Source organism: Thamnophis elegans, unplaced genomic scaffold (assembly GCF_009769535.1).
Source record: "Thamnophis elegans isolate rThaEle1 unplaced genomic scaffold, rThaEle1.pri scaffold_356_arrow_ctg1, whole genome shotgun sequence".
Classification (NCBI taxonomy): Eukaryota; Metazoa; Chordata; class Lepidosauria; order Squamata; family Colubridae; genus Thamnophis; species Thamnophis elegans.
Genome location: NW_022473827.1, coordinates 8303 through 25630, shown reverse-complemented (window position 1 = coordinate 25630; position 17328 = coordinate 8303). Strand labels below are relative to the sequence as shown.

At 48.8% G+C, this 17328-nt stretch overlaps 1 protein-coding gene across 1 annotated transcript; it reads right to left on the bottom strand.

Moving 5' to 3' along the window:
• Window positions 1-7202: 7202 nt before the first annotated feature.
• On the bottom strand, window positions 7203-11767 carry LOC116523482 (putative uncharacterized protein DDB_G0271982; the record flags this gene model as incomplete). Its single annotated transcript, XM_032238596.1, has 3 exons — window positions 7203-7289; window positions 10434-10514; window positions 11717-11767. Coding segments are annotated over 3 exons (219 nt in total), but the record flags the coding sequence as incomplete, so codon positions are not given.
• Between the last annotated feature and the right edge of the window lie 5561 nt (window positions 11768-17328).

Here is a 17328-nt window from a genome sequence, read left to right as displayed (position 1 = left end):
CTATCTATCTATATGTCTATATCTATCTCTATCTATTTATCTATCTATCTATCTATCTATCTATCTATCTATCTATCTATCTATCTATCTATCTATCTATCTATCTATATATATATATATATTTATCTCTATCTCTATCTCTATATGTCTATATCTATCTATCTATCTATCTATCTATCTATCTTTATCTATCTATATCTCTATCTAAATATCTATATCTATATCTATAGATATAGATATATCATCTATCCATCCATCCATCCATCCATCCATCCAATAGCAATAGCAATAGCAATAGCAATAGCAATAGCAGTAGACTTATATACCGCTTCATAGGCCTTTCAGGCCTCTCTAAGCGGTTTACAGAGAGTCAGCATATTGCCCCCAACAATCTGGGTCCTCACCCATCCATCCATCCATCTCTCTCTCTCTCTCTCTCTCTCTCTCTCTCTCTCTCTCTCTGTGTGTGTGTGTGTTTGTGTGTGTTCCAGCATAACTCTGGATTTCAATTTCAACCAAACTTGGTACACAGATGACTTATTCTCTGGAAACAAATACTGGGGGGGTAAGACACCCCTAATAGCCCCCAGGGTGTGTGTTCTGTTAAGATACAGCCTGTTGTGCCTTCAAATGGCTTGTATTGTACTTCTGTAAAATCGCTTCTACTGTACAGCGCTGTGGAGTTGCCATGGCTTCACTATACTCCACAAGGGGGCTCCCTCAGGTAAGGGGGGGGGAATCTGACATTAGAAATTATGTTTGATCCAGACATATTCTCCTATAAATAAATATCCGGGCAATGCCAGGTTATCAGCTAGTCTTCAATATTAATGCCAATTGTCCCCTTTTTGGTCACCTCTCATTAGGGCTGGGGGTAGTGAGCAACTTGGCCAACATCTGACCTTTCCCCGGTCAGATTCTCCCTCGGGACAATCATGGAGTGGATGAGCACAGTTGAGTTGTCACAGCTGGCTAGCCTTTGTGGGTATCGTGTTGTGTGTCTTCTCAGTCACGAAGAGGGCAGCTCTTGAACTGGGGGGAACACACTTCAGCTAAGTGCATGATGGGGAAGGGTTTGGTTGTATCCAGGTTTAATCGTCAGGTGACCACAACTGGTTGACCTTCGATGATCAAAGTAGGAAGACTCCTGGACTTTTTGGTCAAGGCAGAAAAATTGTGAAAACATCCTGAGAAAACAGATGGAAGCTGATCAAGGAGAGATTCAACCTGGAAATAAGGAGGAATTTTCTGACCATGAGAACAATCCATGCATGGAACAGAAGTTGCCTTCGGAAGTTGTGGGAGTTTCATCCCTGGAAGCTTTCAAGAAGAGACTAGACTGCCCTCTGTCAGAAATGGAGTAAGGTCTCCTGCTTGGGCAGATGGGGTTGGACTAGATGACCTACAAGGTCCCTTCCAGCTCTATTCTGATTTATTCAATCTAGAAATAAGGAGAAATTTCCTGACAGAGCAATCAATGGAACAGAAGTTGTGGGAGCTTCATCCCTGGAAGCTTTCAAGAAGAGACTGGACTGCCCTCTGTCAGAAATGGTGTGGGGTCTCCTGCTTGGGGTGGGGGTGGGGGTTGGACTAGATGACCTCCAAGGCCCCTTCAAACTCTGGCATTCTATATTTAAAGGAAGAGAAATCCCTCTTCCATATCACATAAGTCCCATCTAGGTGGAGCTGGAGTCACCAAGAGACGGGATTAAGGAAAGTTGGGCTTAAGTTCTCCATAGCTTGTCCTCCAAACTCAACCCATCTGCTGGTTTGCATTGCATCTCCTTGGCAATGTTTAGTTGCCTCCCCCACATTCATAGACTCTCACTGAGACCCAGCAATACAGTAGAACAGTAAAAAGCTGCCTTGAAGTCCACTAGAATTTAGAATAACAGAGTTGGAAGGGACCTTGGAGGTCTTCTAGTCCAACCCCTTGCTCAGGCAGGAAACCCTACACCACCTCAAGTGAATGATTATCCAACACCATCTTAAAGACTTCCAGTGTTGGGGCATTCACAACTTCTGGAGGCAACTTCTGTTCCACTGATTAATTCTAACTGTCAGGAAATTCCTCCTTAGTTCTAGGTTGCTTCTCTTCTTGATTAGTTTCCACCCATTGCTTCTTGTTCTACCCTCAGGTGTTTTGGAGAATAGTTTGACTCCCTCTTCTTTGGGGCAGCCCCTCAAATATTGGAAGACTGCTATCCTGTCTCCTCTAGTCCTTCTTCTGATTAAACTGGACATACCCAGTTCCTGCAACCATTCTTCGTATGTTTTAGCCTCCAGTCTCCTAATCCTCTTTGTTGCTCTTCTCTGCACTCTTTCTAGAGTCTCCACATCTTTTCTACACCATTCCTTCCTTCCTTTTTCTTTCCATTCCCATCTCCTTCCTTCCTTTTCTCTCCTTCCTTCCATTCCCATCTCTTTCCTTCCTCTCCTTGCTTCCTTCCATTCCCATCTCCCTCCCTCCTTTCCTTTCTTTCTTTCTTCCTTCCTTCCTTCCTTTTTCTTTCCATTCCCATCTCCTTCCTTCCTTCCTTCCTTTCTTCCTTCCTCCCTCCCTTCCTTCATGAAGCACTCTGAAGCGGCATATAAGTCTGTTGCTATTGCTACCACCTAGACCTCACCTGTGCGTTTGGTTTTTCTTGCCTAGATGCAAAACCTTCCTCTCTTTTTTTCCCCACCAATTGAATCCCACTAACAAGCCAACCTCTCATCCTGCCCAGCAGACAAAACGGCTCTTGGCCTTTCTGGATTCTACACCCCCACAGCTTGTCCTAGCCTGCCCCTTTCAACAGCTGGATAGATTTTCCCCTCTTTTCGGGCAGGGCGCCATTACTCACTTCCGAAGGCCACCTGGCCTGCCAAAAGGCAATCCGGAGGGTCAAACCTCACCCCCAACAGCGTCATTCTCGTTAACCTGATCTTTCCGTCAATCACAAATGTCAGCATTGCCTGGAACATCCATTACTGCCCTCAAGGACTCCGCTTGTCAGGCTGTTTTGTCGCAGGCTGGAGCGACCTTCAGAGCAGGAGAAGCAGCCCAGCTGGTTGGGAGGGGGGTGTCATCTTCAGCTGGCCGGGTCCTTCTGTCGGGGCTCCCCAAGATTCATTTTAGGCCCCATGGGGTGGCTAAGTGTCGCCCCTCCTGTTCTCCAGTTATGTTGAACAACAGCTCACCAGATAGAAGTGGGGGGAAACTTCCATTGGGTACCCCAACTAGATGCAACCTACTAGACCACGGGTGTCAAACTCAAGGCCCGAGGGCCGGATCCGGCCCACAGAGTGCTTAGATCTGGCCCATGGGACCACCCTGGAAACAGCAAAGGACCAGACCGCAGTGCCATGCAGCCCTCCTGAGCTTCATTTTAGAATAGAATAGAAAACAGAAGAGAATGAGAAGAGAAGAAGATGGAATGCAGAATAGAATAGAATAGAATAATAGAGTTAGAAGGGACCTTGGTGGTCTTCTAGTCTAACCCCCTGCCTAGGCAGGAAACCCTAAACCACTTCAGAGAAATGGTTATCCAACGTCTTCTCACAAACCTCCAGTGTTGGGGCATTCACAACTTCTGAAGGCAAGTTGCTCCATTGATTAATTGTTCTCCCAGTCAGGAAATTTCTCCTTAATTCTAGGTTGCTTCTCTCCTTGATTAGTTTCCACCCATTGCTTCTTGTTCTACCCTCAGGTGCTTTGGAGAATAGTTTGACTCCCTCATCTTTCTGGCAGCCCCTGAGATATTGGAACATTGCTATTATATCTCCCCTAGTTCTTTTTTTTCATTAAACCAGACATAACCCAATTCCTGCAACCGTTCTTCATATGTTTTAGCCTCCGGTCCCCTAATCTTCTTTGTTGCTCTTCTCTGCACTTTTTCCAGAGTCTCCACATCTTTTCTACATCGTGGTGACCAAAACTGGATGCCGTATTCCAAGTGTGGCCTTACCAAGGCCTTATAAAGTGACATTAACCCTTCAGGTGATCTTGATTCTCTCCCTCCGTTGATGCAGCCTAGAACTGTGTTGGCTTTTTTGGCAACTGCTGTGCACGTTTGGCTCCTATTTCAATGGTTGTCCACTAGGACTCCAAGATCCCTCTAGCAGTTACTACTATTGAGCGAGGTGCCACCTATACTGTCGCTGTGCATTTCGTTTTTCTTGCCTGAATGTAGAACCTGACTTTTTTCACCATTTTCACTGGCAGAGGGTTGCAGGGGGCTTTCGCAGCCGAAAACAGAGCTGAGGAGCCCATTTTCTCTGGCAGAGCCCTCTGGCCACCACAGGCACCTCCGACACAAGTGACATTGAGTTGGCCATGCCCACTCTGGCCACGCCCACTCCAGCCCCAGGTCAAACAGAACCCTGATGTGGGCCTCAATGAAATAGAGTTTAACACACACACACCTGGACTAGGCTGCAGCAGAACAACACACTCAAGTGATGGGAGGTGGAAAATTCAAGAAGAAAGCTCATCCATGCAAAAGGAGACGTTACCCTGGATTCATAGCCTAGCTTGACCAGATTCCTGAGCAGTCTAGTCCTAAGCTTGGAGTAGAAGATCTACAAGGTCCCTTCTGTTATTCTGTTACTCTGAAAGTCTCGTTTTCAATCCGTTCCCCAGCCAGACTTTCTCTGCCTTTCAGAAGTTCACAATTAGTGTTTGAAGGGACCTTGGAGGTCTTCCAGTCCAGCCCCCTGCTCAAGCAGGAAACCATCCCACACAATCTCTTCTCGAAAACTCCCTCCTGTCCAATCTCTTCTTAAAAACCTCCAGTGTTGGAGCATTCACAACTTCTGGAGGTAAGCCATTTCACTGATTAATTGTTCTGTCCGGAAATTCCTCTTTAGTTCTAGGTTGCTTCTCTCCTTAATTATTTTCCATCCATTGTTCTTTGTCCTGCTTTCAGGTGTCTTGGAGAATAGCTTGACTCCCCCTCTTCTTTCTGGCAGCCCCTCAAATACTGAAAGACTGCTATCCTGTCTCCCCTAGTCCTGCTTTTCATCAAACTAGACATACCTAGATCCAGAGGAGGTATTCAGGTTCTAACCAGTTCTGGAGAACCGATAAATACCACCTCTGGCTGGCCCCGCCCCATCTATTCTCTGCCTCCCGAATCCCAGATGATCGGGAGGGAATGGGGATTTTGCAGTATCCTTCCCCAGCCATGCCCACCATGGCATGCCACGCCCACCAAGCCATGCCTACAGAACCGGTAGTAAAAAACGTTGAATCCCACCACTGCCCAGTTCCCATCGTATGTTTTAGCCTCCAGCCTAAAACATCATCGAAACAACTAAAACTCTAAAATATCCTTCTCCAAAAAGAACCAGGACTGGAGACCAGCTCACTTTGCAGGTAAGTACGCAACAATGCAGTGAAAGGGTAGCCCACAACAAGGGTCCCCAACCTTGGGACCGCAGGGACCACTAAATTCATAATTTTAAATCCTGGAAGACCACTAATAGGATCTGCCTACAGAGTGGCTGGGTGGGCGTGGCTAGGTGGTCACGTGACTGGATGAGTGTGGCCAACTGAATGTCACTCATGTCGAGGGGTGCCTTGCCAGCCTCTGCTCACCCCTCCCCTCCCAGCCACTTTTCGCCTGTCCACCCGGGCTCCTTAGGGCCCCAACAGGAAGCCGTTGCTGGAGTTGAGCAGCCACCAGGAGAAAGAGTTGGCAAAAGAGCTCAGTTCAAATTGGATCTGGCCGAGAAGGAGGCTCAGCAGAAGCACCTCACTGAGGACTAGGAGCATAGGCTTTCCAAGCAGAGGGAAGACCTACGGGAGTGCAAGGCCAGGTGCCGGCGCCTGGAGGCTCAGCGGGCTGAGATGGTCGGCCAGTTCCAGGCCATGATGCAGTCCCACTGGAACGAGGCCCTCTGGCTCTTCGCCATCAGCGGCTCTTCCCTCCAGCCTTGGCCCAAAGCCCCCCCTCCAGGAGGCCGAAGCAGACCTCAAGTCAGAATTTCTGCCCCCCTCCGACCCTCCCCAAAAGACCCCGAAGGGGGAGACTCTCTGCAGCAACACAAGCGTCCATTGCACGTATCTGTCCCAGGGGCCGTAATTTGAAGACCCCTGATTTAGTGCAATATAAAAAATGCAAATAATTTTTCAGCAGACCACCAAAATTTTCTCACGGACCCCCAGTTGGTGACCTCCTATCTGGAGCACCTTTTGAGGGCCGTACACCATTTGTGCAGGGGGCCAAATCGGACACAGGGCAGGGCCAGCCTCCTCCCCACCCCCATCCCTTCTTCAGAGCAGGGCTGGATAAACCTGGCTGGCCACCCGGTGCCCCCTTCCTCATTCCTTGCTTGTGGAAAAGGCTTTCGAATTCAGGCAGCGGGGTGCCTGCAACCTGGCCAGGAGGCACATCTGGCGGTGGGACAGTGTCCCAAGGCTATGTTGAATACTGCGCATCAGTGTCCGCGTTCCCTCCAGGAAGAGGTCCAAGCAAGGGCTTCAAACCTTGGCCGGCAGAGTCTCCAGAGGCAACATAAACTTGTCACTCTGACCTCCAGCTGGCTTTGCGCTGCTGGCAGTTGCCAAGGAGAAGTGAGTTGTTGAGCCCTCTTCTTGCTTGGAGAGCTCACTGACCGCCAGCCCAGCCAAGCGTGTTGCGGAGAAGCCCAAGGCTGGGGCATCTGGTGCGCTGGCTCGGTCCAGGAAGGTCAGGGATTTGACCCTTGGCAAGCCTGGGAGAAGGGAGCGCTCACGTCCTGTGTGGTGGGCCACACCTGCTCCAGCCACGTTCCAGGAACGTGGCGGAGGCAAGAAGCTGAACCCTGCAGCAGAGAGCCAAGAGAGGATGGCGATAGAGGCCTTATCTCTCTCCCGCTTGGTCTCTGTGAAATATCAAGGCTGAACTCAACACGTCCTGCCAGGATCCCTGCGCCAGTCGGTTGCGGGACTCCTGCTCCAGGCTCAGGGGGAACAGCTGGCTGGGAAGGCCTGCAGAACTTCACAGAGAATTCTCCTCCTCCTCCTCCTCCATCGCCTCTTCCTTTTCCTCCTCCTCCTCTTCCTCCTTCTCCTCCTCTTCCTCCACCTCCATCTCCTTTTTCTGCTCCTTCTCCTCCTCCTCTTCCTCCATCTCCTCTTCCTTTTCCTCCTTCCTCCTTCTCCTCCTCCTCTTCCTCCATCTCCTTTTTCCTCTTCTTCCTCTTTCTCCTCCTTCCTCTTCCTCCTTCTCCTCCTCTTCCTCCTCCTCCTCCTCTTCTTCCTTCTCCTCCTCCTCTTCTTCCTTCTCCTCCTCCTCTTCCTCCATCTCCACCTCCTTTTCCTCCTCCTCCTCTTCCTCCTCCTCTTCCTCCTTCTCCTCCTCCTCTTCCTCCATCTCCCTCCTTTTCCTCTTCTTCCTCATTCTCCTCCTCTTCCTCCATCTCCCTCCTTTTCCTCCTCTTTCTCCTTCTCCTCCTCTTCCTCCATCGCCTCTTCCTTTTCCTCCTTCCTCCTTCTCCTCCTCCTCTTCCTCCATCTCCTTTTTCCTCTTCTTCCTCCTTCTCCTCCTTCCTCCTCTTCCTCCTTCTCCTCCTCTTCCTCCTCCTCCTCTTCTTCCTTCTCCTCCTCCTCTTCTTCTTCTCCTCCTCCTCTTCCTCCATCTCCACCTCCTTTTCCTCCTCCTCCTCTTCCTCCTCCTCTTCCTCCTTCTCCTCCTCTTCCTCTATCTCCTCTTCCTTTTCCTCCTTCTCCTCCTCCTCTTCCTCCATCTCCCTCCTTTTCCTTTTCTTTCTCCTTCTCCTCCTCTTCCTCCATCTCCCTCCTTTTCCTCCTCTTTCTCCTTCTCCTCCTCTTCCTCCATCACCTCTTCCTTTTCCTCCTTCTTCCTTCTCCTCCTCCTCTTCCTCCATCTCCTTTTTCCTCTTCTTCCTCCTTCTCCTCCTTCCTCCTCTTCCTCCTTCTCCTCCTCTTCCTCCTCCTCTTCTTCCTCCTCCTCCTCTTCTTCTTCCTTCTCCTCCTCCTCTTCCTCCATCTCCATTTCCACCTCCTTTTCCTCCTTCCTCCTTCTCCTCCTCCTCTTCCTCCATCTCCCTCCTTTTCCTCTTCTTCCTCCTTCTCCTCCTCTTCCTCCATCTCCCTCCTTTTCCTCCTCTTTCTCCTTCTCCTCCTCTTCCTCCATCGCCTCTTCCTTTTCCTCCTTCCTCCTTCTCCTCCTCCTCTTCCTCCATCTCCTTCCTTTTCCTCCTCTTCCTCCTTTTCCTCTTCCTCCATCGCCTCTTCCTTTTCCCCCCTTCTCTTTCTCTTCCTCTTCTCCTTCTCCTTCCTTTTCCTCCTCTTCCTCCTTCTCCTCCTCTTCCTCCTCCTCCTCTTCCTCCATCTCTTTCCTTTTCTTCCTTCCTCCTCCTCCTCCTCTTCCTCCATCTCCTTCCTTTTCCTCCTCTTCCTCGTCGTCCTCCTCCTCCTCTTCCTCCTCCTCTTCTTCTTCTTCCTCCTCCCCCTCCTCCTCCCCCCCTCTTCCTCTGCCTCCTCCATTCCCACCAAAAAAAAAAACCCCACCACCATGCCATGCATAGTCTCTGTGCATGGCATGTGGAAGACCTCTATTGCGGTGCCCTTGCTCTTTGAGAAAGAATCAAGGTGGTGGTGTCACTCAGGGAAAGCAGTGGTGGCCCCAGAGAAGGATGGGGTGCTGAAATGTAGAGCCCACCAAGCCAAAACCTTCTGGGCGTGGCTGAGCTTAAATATTTAGAGAAGAGCAACCAGGATGATTAAGGGACTGGAGACTAAAACATATGATGAACAGTTGCAGGAACTGAGCATGGCTGGTCTAGGGAAGAGAAGGACCAGGGGAGACAGGAGTCTTCCCATATTTGAAGGCTGCCACAGAGAGGTGGGGGTCAAGGTATTGTCCAAAGCTCCTGGAGGCCAGACAAGGAACAATGAATGGAAACTGAACAAGGGGAGATTCAACCTGGAAATAAGGAGGAATTTCCTGACAGTGAGAACAATCAACCTATAGAACAGAAGTTGCCTTCAGAAGTTGTGGGAGCTTCATCCCTGGAGGCTTTCAAGAAGAGACTGGACTGCCCTCTGTCAGAAATGGTGTAGGGTCTCCTACTTGGGGGAGTGGGTTGGACTAGATGACCTACAGGGTACCTTCCAACTCTATTCTGACTGATTTATTCATTTAACCTAGAAATAATGGAAACTGAACATGGAGAGATTCTACTTGGAAATAAGGAGAAATTTTCTGACAGAACAACCCACCAATAGAACAGAAGTTGTGGGAGCTTCATCATTGGAGGCTTCCAAGAAGAGGCTGGGCTCCCAGCTGTCTGAAATACTGTGTAGGGACTCCTGCTTGTCAGGGGGTTAGACTAGATGACCTACAAGGTCCCTTCCAACTCTGTTATTATGTTATTTAGTTGAAGTTGCTCCACATAATTGCTGCCCCACACATCCATCCTCTCAGCTACGCCTCCCTTACTCTTTGTAGAGTCCGTGGGCTTCCCCCTATGGTCCCCCCCTCAAAGAACAATATGAAGTCCCATGTATGACCTCTAGAGCATTTCCAGTGCAGTAACAGCAGATATTGGCCTTCTGCCCTCTTTCTTGTCCACCTAAGTAGAGCTAAGGTGAGACTGAACCAGCCTGTTGGGACCCCGAAGAAGACAGCAAGCCTTCCCCAACCATGAATGGCCCCTGAAGGATCCCCTTGGTGGTCCTGAGGGTGCAGCCCCCAAAGATCTTGTCTGCAACCTGGAATTATGGAGAAGCTTCCTCAGAGTGAAAACAATTAACCAGTGGAAGTTGTAGGCTCTCCATCACTAGAGGTTTTTAAGAAGAGTCTGGACTGCCAGCTGTCAGAAAGGGCGTGTAGGGTCTCCTGCTTGAGCAGGAGGCTGGGCTAGAAGACCTCCAAGGTCCCTTCCATCTCTATTCTATTCTATTCTATTCATATTATTCTGTTCTGGTTGCTTGATTGAACCTGTAGAATGGCTTGCCTCCAGAGGTTTTGGGTGCTCCAACAAAACCGGAAGAAGACACTGGTGGTTTTAAAACAGCCGGCCTCAGTTTTAGCCTGGCCCAAGGAAGTGGCCACTCGACTTGGGAGCCATTTTGGCTCTTGGCTCAGCAGCCGAAGCCTCCCAAAAGCCACCCAGTTGAGGCCTTGAAGCTTCCTAAGGTTCAATTCTCAAAACATTGGCACCGTCTCCGAACATCTGGTATTTGACTGATAATTATCTCTGATGCAACCAGAAATCTCTCTCTGTGTGTCTGTCTGTCTGTCTCCCTCTCTCCCTCTCTCTCTCTTTCTCTGTCTCTCTCTCTGTGTTACTTTTCTCTCTGTGTCTCTTTCCCTCTGTCTGTCTCTCTCTCTCTCTGTGTGTAACTGTGTGTGTGTTTCTTGTCTCACTTTCTGCCTCTGTCTCTCTGTGTCTCTCTCTCTGTGTTACTTGTCTCTATCTCTTTCTCTATCTGTGTGTGTTACTTGTCTTTCTGTGACTCTTTCCCTTTCTCTCTCTGTTACTTGTCTCTGTGTCTCTTTCTCTCTCTCTCTCTCTCTCTCTCTCTCTCTCACTGTGTGTGTGTGTGTGTGTGTCTCTCTCTCTGTTACTTGTCTCTCTATCTCTTTCCCTCTCTGTGTGTGTGTTACTTGTTTTTCTGTGTCTCTTTCCCTCTGTGTCTCTGTCTCTCTGTGTGTGTCTGTCTGTCTGTCTGTCTCTCTGTCTCTCTCTCTCTCTCTGTATTACTTGTCTCTCTGTGTCTCTTTTCCACTGTCTCTGTGTGTGTGTGTGTATCTGTGTGTGTGTGTGTGTGTGTTTCTTGTCTCACTTTCTGTCTCTTTGACTCTGTGTGTGTTTCTTGTCTCTCTGACTCTCTCTGTCTCTCTTTCTCTCTCTGACACTCTCTCTGTGTGTCTCTTGTCTCTCTTTCCCTCTCCATCTCTGTCTCTTTCTCTCTCTCTCTCTCTCTTTCCCTCCCTCTGTCTCCTTGCTTCTTCACTGCTGCTGCTCCTCATTTCAGCTGGCAACCCCCAGAAGACCTCCCTGCTAGAGATCCTGTCCCCCCACCCCACACATCCTCTTCTAGCTAACTTTTGCTTCATCTCAAAATCTGAATTTCCCTCCCTAAGCAAGATGGGGCATTCAGGAAGTTGCACCGCAATTTCACAATCTTTTTTTTTGGGGGGGGGGCACTGTTGTTTAAATGAATCCCTGTGGTTCTTAAGCGAGTCAGGTAGTCGTTAAGTAAATCCACCCCATTGGTTTTGCTTGCCGGAAGCCATCTGGGGACGTCGAAGAGGGTGATCACACCACCATGGGGTGCAACAATCAACCCATGGAGCAGAAATTGCCTTCAGAACACCACCAGAAGAAGACTCCAGTTGTTTTAAAACAGCCGGCCTCAGTTTTAGCCTGGCCCAAGGAAGTGGCCACTCGACCTGGGAGCCATTTTGGCTCTTGGCTCAGTAGCCGAAGCCTCCAAAAGCCACCCAGTTGAGGCCTTGAAGCTTCCTAAGGTTCAATTCTCAAAACATTGGCACCGTCTCCGAACATCTGGTATTTGCTGATAATTACCTCTGATGCAACCAGAAATATATATATATCTCTCTCTCTCCCCCCCTCCCTCCCTCTGTTTCTCTCTTTCTCGCTCTGTTATCTCTCTGTCGGTCTGTCTCTGTGTCTTTTCTCTCTGTCTCTCTACCTCTGTCTCTTTCCCTCTGACTTTGCCTCTCTCTGTGTGTCTCTTGTCTCTCTGTGTTACTTGTCTGTCTCTCTCTCTCTGTCTCTCTGTCTTTTCCCCTCTGTCTCTGTCTCTCTCTGTGTGTCTGTCTCTGTCTGTCTCTGTCTGTCTGTTTCTCTCTCTGTGTGTCTCTCTCTCTGTTTCTTGTCTCTCTCTCTATCTGTCTTTCTGTCTCTCTCTGTCTCTCTGTGTCTCTCTCTCTCTCTCTGTGTTTCTTCTCTCTCTCTCTGTCCTTCTCTCTGACTCTGTGTGTGTGTGTGTGTTACTTGTCTTTCTGTTCTCTTCCCCCCGCCCCACTGTGCGTTTCTTGTCTCCCACTCTCTGTCTCTCTGTCTCTCTGTCTCTCTGTTTCTGTGTGTGTGTGTGTGTTTCTTGTCTCTCTGTCTCTCTCTGTCTCTCTCTGTCTTTCTCTCTGACTCTGACTCTCTGTGTGTGTGTTACTTGTCTTTCTGTTCTCTTTCCCCATCTCTTTCTGTGCGTTTCTTGTCTCCCACTCTCTGTCTCTCTGTCTTTCTGTCTCTCTGTTTCTGTGTGTGTGTGTTTCTTGTCTCTCTGTCTCTCTCTGTCTCTCTCTGTCTTTCTCTCTGACTCTGACTCTCTGTGTGTGTGTTACTTGTCTTTCTGTTCTCTTTCCCCATCTCTTTCTGTGTGTTTCTTGTCTCCCACTCTCTGTCTCTTTCTGTCTGTGTCTCCCACTCTCTGTCTCTCTGTCTCTCTCCCCCTCTGTCTCTCTCTCTCTCCCTCTGTGTCTCTTTCCCTCTGTCTCTTTCTGTGTCTCTTGTCTCTCTCTGTGTGTGTTACTTGTCTCTCTGTGTCTCTTTCCCTCTGTCTCCCTCTCTGTCTCTCTCTGTGTGTTTCTTGTCTGTCTGTCTGTCTGTGTCTCTGTCTGTCTCTGTCTCTTTCTCTGTCTCTCTCTTTCTCTCTGTCTCTCTGTGTGTTTCTTCTCTCTCTCTCTCTCTTTCTCTCTGTGTGTCTGTCTCTCTCTCTCTCTGTCTCTCTTTCCCTCTCGGTCTCTCGGTCTTGGTCTCTCTCTCTCTTTCCCTCCCTCTCTCTCCTTGCTTCTTCGCTGCTGCTGCTGCTGCTCCTTTCAACTGGGATGCAGGGAAGAAGCCTAGGAGAGGGAGGGGGGTTCTTCCCCTCGGGATGTGTGCAGGCAGCCCACCCCACAGCACTCTGCAGGCCCTCGGAGGCCCGTCCTGGCATCCTCCCTGGCTGGACGAGGCCAGCTCCAACCCTCCGTTCTCTCCACCTTGCAGGCTGACTAACCACTCGAGGTTCCCAACGTTCCCAAGGACCAACTCGTAAATTTAGGGCTTGGAGGAGAGCCGTGGAGGTTGCGGCCTCTGCACCCTTTGGGTGGGAGAACGGAGGGGTGGGGTCTTCAGGAAAGTCCGAGGGCGGCTGGGGGTGGCTGGGGGGGGGCAGCAAAGGGGCAGCCAAGCCTTCGGTGCAGATGGCACCTTTCTTGCAAAGGCCCCACGTTGCTTAGCAACGAGTCCGTGTTCTTTGGCTGGTGGGGAGGAAGACTAGGCCCGTCCGCCAGTTATTGTCTCCACCATCGAACATCTTGAAGCCCTGGAGGAGAAATTGAGGTCCTCCGTTTGCTGGCAACCCCCAGAAGACCTCCCTGCTAGAGAGCCGTTCCCCCCCCCTTCTAGCTAACTGCTGCTTCGTCTCCAGATCTGAATTCCCTCCCTAAGAAAGGTGGGGCATTCAGGAAGTTGCGCCCCAATTTCGCAGTCTTTGTTTGGGGGGCACTGTTGTTTAAATGAATCCCTATTGTTCTTAAGTGAGTCAGGTAGTCGTTAAGCAAATCCAGCGTTTCCCCCATTGGCTTTGCTTGCCGGGAGCCGCCTGGGGAGGTTGAAATGAGCGGTCGCACCACCATGGGGTACAACAATCAACCCATGGAACAGAAGATGCCTTCAGAAGTTGTGGGAGCACCATCCCTGGTGGCTTTTAAGAAGAGACTGGACCGCCGTCTGTCAGAAATGGTGTAGGTTCTCCTGCTTGGGCAGAGGGGGTTGGACTAGATGACCTACAAGGTCCCTTCCAACTCTGGTATTCTATATTCAATGGAACAGAAGAAGCCTTCGGAACTTCCATCTGTATCAGCCTCTCTGAAAACACCCCAAAAAATAGAAGCAAGTCTTCCCCAGATGTTCCCTGACTTCCCCTTCTCTGCAGCCAATTGGGTGGCTGCCGGCATTCTTCTCAGGATTTTGGCTAATGAGAAAGAGAGAAAGAGAGAGAGAAAGAGTGAGAGAGTGAGAGACAGAGAGAGAAAGAGAGAAATACAAAGAAAGAAAGAGAAACAGCGAATGCTGGCTGGGGAATTCTGGGAGTTGAAGTCCGGACATCTTCAAGTTGCCAAGGTTGAGAAACACTGGTTTATACAACCAAAGATTGTGTTAGGGCTGTTTTTTTTCCACTGCCGCTGACTCATGTTTAAGGGATCGTCCACTAGGATTCCAAAGTCTGGTTATTAAAACTCAGTCGTGGTGAATCAGGTGATCGCAGCTGGGTTTTTGAAACCACCGTCTCCTCCTTCGGCTGGAAATTGGATCTGACTGAGCTTCTTCTACAATCTGTGATGATATCGAGAAGACACAAAACTCCCGCTGGATTAGCCTAGATCAGTGGTTCCCAAACTTGGCAACTTTAAGACTTGTGGACTTCAACTCTCAGAATTCTCCAGGCAGCTCTGGGAGTTGAAGTCCACAAGTCTTAAAGTTGCCAAGTTTGGGAACCACTGGCCTAGATTCCACTCAGGTAGAAATACCTGGATTTTCTGACATTGTGAAGTCACTTGTAATGTCCTCTTGCAGATGGTGGGTTCACCATGACCAGTGGTGGGTTTCAAACATTTTTGGAACCTCTTCTGTAGGTGTGGCCTGCTTTCCGGGTCCACTGGTGGAACCTCTTCTAACCGGTTCGGTAGATTTGACGAACCGGTTCTACCGAACTGGTGCGAACCGGTAGGAACCCCCACCTCTGACCATGACCTTCTCATCATCCTACCTGATCTTCTTCTCAAGCCTTCTCCATACCCCACTAAGTCTCAACACGACCTACCATCCTTGATTTGGCTCGGTGTCTCATTCCCACTCACCCCCTTGGCAAGTGTCATCGCTCCACCCTTTGAACCTCAGTCAAAACATCTGGATGCCTTTTAAAAAAAATATTTTCAAACATACAAATACAAAAAAAAAAAAACCTTAAGCATAGGCTACATTTACACAATACATTGGAACGTTGTGTTCCTTCTCATAGCAGTTTCAAATCGGCACAATTCTCTTTATGCTATTTCCCCTTCTAATATGTTTCGTTTTGAGTTTCACCGTTTTTAACCCTCTTATTTTACTTATCTATCTGATATATCGGGTGATTACCTCTGATAAGTTGAATTTATCTTGAGTATAAACACACACACACACATGCACGCACACAGGTTAATGAAAGAATCTAATCTAAATCAAAAAGTAGAAATTCAGGAGGATTGTCATATATATATATAATCCTCCTGAACTTCTACTTTTTGACATTATGACATTCTTTCATTAACCTTTGTTTCTTTTCTCCAACTACCTATACCATTTTCCCCATATCCGGTAATATTCTGTCTCTTCCTTTCCCGGAATTTCTTTTGTTAACTTGTCCATTTTGGCACAGTCCAGAACCTTTCTTATTATTCCGACTTCGTTTGGTATCAGTTTGTTTTTCCATTACTGAGCGAAAGCAATCCATGCCCCCCCCGCCCACCGTAATTATGTGTAGAATTAAATACACATCTGGATGCCTTTGGGGGTGGGCCACCTGTCCCCACATCAGGGGACAAATTTTGCTAGGGCACAGCATCCTTGGCCCCTTCTCATCGAAATTATCCTTTGAATCCGCAAGTTCCACAAGAGAACGTTTTGCAAAGAGCCGTCATTTGTAAACAAAAAGGCCTTTTCTTTTCAATAGTCTTCAATATCTTCATAAACGACTTAGATGAGGGAATAGAAGGGGAATTCCCCAAATTTGCAGGTGATACTAAGCTGGCAGGAATAGCCAACACCCTAGATGATAGGCTCAAGGTGCTGATGGATCTTGACAGATTTGAACCCTGGGCCCTATCTAACAAAATGAAATTAAATGTAGAGAAAAGTCAAGTCTTACCCTTAAGCAAGAAAAACCCCAAGGACACATATAAACTGGGTGAAACCAGGCTTAATAGCAGCAACTGGGAGAGGGATCTTGGAGTCTTAGTGGACAACCAGCTAAATAGGAGCCAGCAGTGTGCAGGGGCAGCCAAAAGAGCCAATGCAATCCTAAATTGCATTAATAGAGGGATACAATCAAGATCAAGGGAGGTATTAATACCACTCTATAAAGCCTTAGTAAGGCCACACCTAGGATACTGCATCCAGTTTTGGTCACTACACTATAAAAAAGAGGTTGAGACTCTATAAAGAGTGCAGAGAAAAGCAAACAAGAAGAGGCTAAAGGCTAAAACATACGATGAACGGTTGCAGGAACTGGGCCTGGCTAGTCTAGGGAAGAGAAGGACCAGGGGAGACAGGAGAGCATCTTCCAATACCTGAGGGGCTGCCACAGAGAGGAGGGGGTCAAGCTATTGTCCAAAGCACCCGAAGGCCAGACAAGGAATAATGGATGGAAGCTGACCAAGGAGAGATTTGACATGGAAATAAGGAGCAATTTTCTGACAGTGAGAGCAATCAACCCATGGAACTGAAGTTGTGGGTGTAGGGTCTTCTGCTTGGGTGGGGGCTTGGATTAGATGATCTACAAGGCCCCGTCCAACTCTGTTAATTTGTAAAGGACATTGAGACTCTAGAAAGAGGGCAGAGCAACCAGGATGATGAGTGGACCGGAGGCCCAAGCATATGAAGAACAGTTGCAGGAACTGGGCATGGCTGGTCTAGAGAAGAGAAGGACCAGGGGAGACAGGATAGCAGTGTTCCAATATTTGAGGGGCTGCCCCAGCGAGGAGGGGATCAAACTATTCTCCAAGGCACCTGAAGGCCAGACAAGGAATAATGGATGGAAACTGATCCAGGAGAGATTCAACCTGGAAATAAGGAGGAACTTTCTAACAGTGAGAACAATCAACCAAAGGAACAGAAGTTGTGGGAGCTTCATCACTTGATATTTCAAGAAGAGACTGGACTGACATCCGTCAGAAATGATGTAGGCTGTGATGGCGGATCTATGGCAGACATGCGAGAGGTGGCACGTGCTGTTGCCAGCTGCTCTTCTGGTCTCCAGTGCGTCCATGTGCTCCCATCAACTAGTTTTTGCGGGTGCCGGAGTGCCAGAAAAACAGCCAAAAAACAGTTTTCAGGCCGTCTTTGAGCTGGTTTTGGCTTGAAAAAGCCTGAAAATCGGCCTGAAAATGACCCCAAAATGCCCCAAAAAACAGGCATGAGTGTGCCAGCCAGCTGATGTTTGGGTTTCTGGCACTCTGGCATTCTGGCATTCCGGCATTCCAGCACACGAACATGCATGCATGCGCATTCCGGTTTGGGCACTCGCTGCCCAAAAGGTTCGCCATCCCTGGTTTAGTTTCTCCTGCTTGAGTGGGGGGTTGAACTAGATGACCTATAAGGTCCCTTCCAACGCTGTTATTTTGTTTT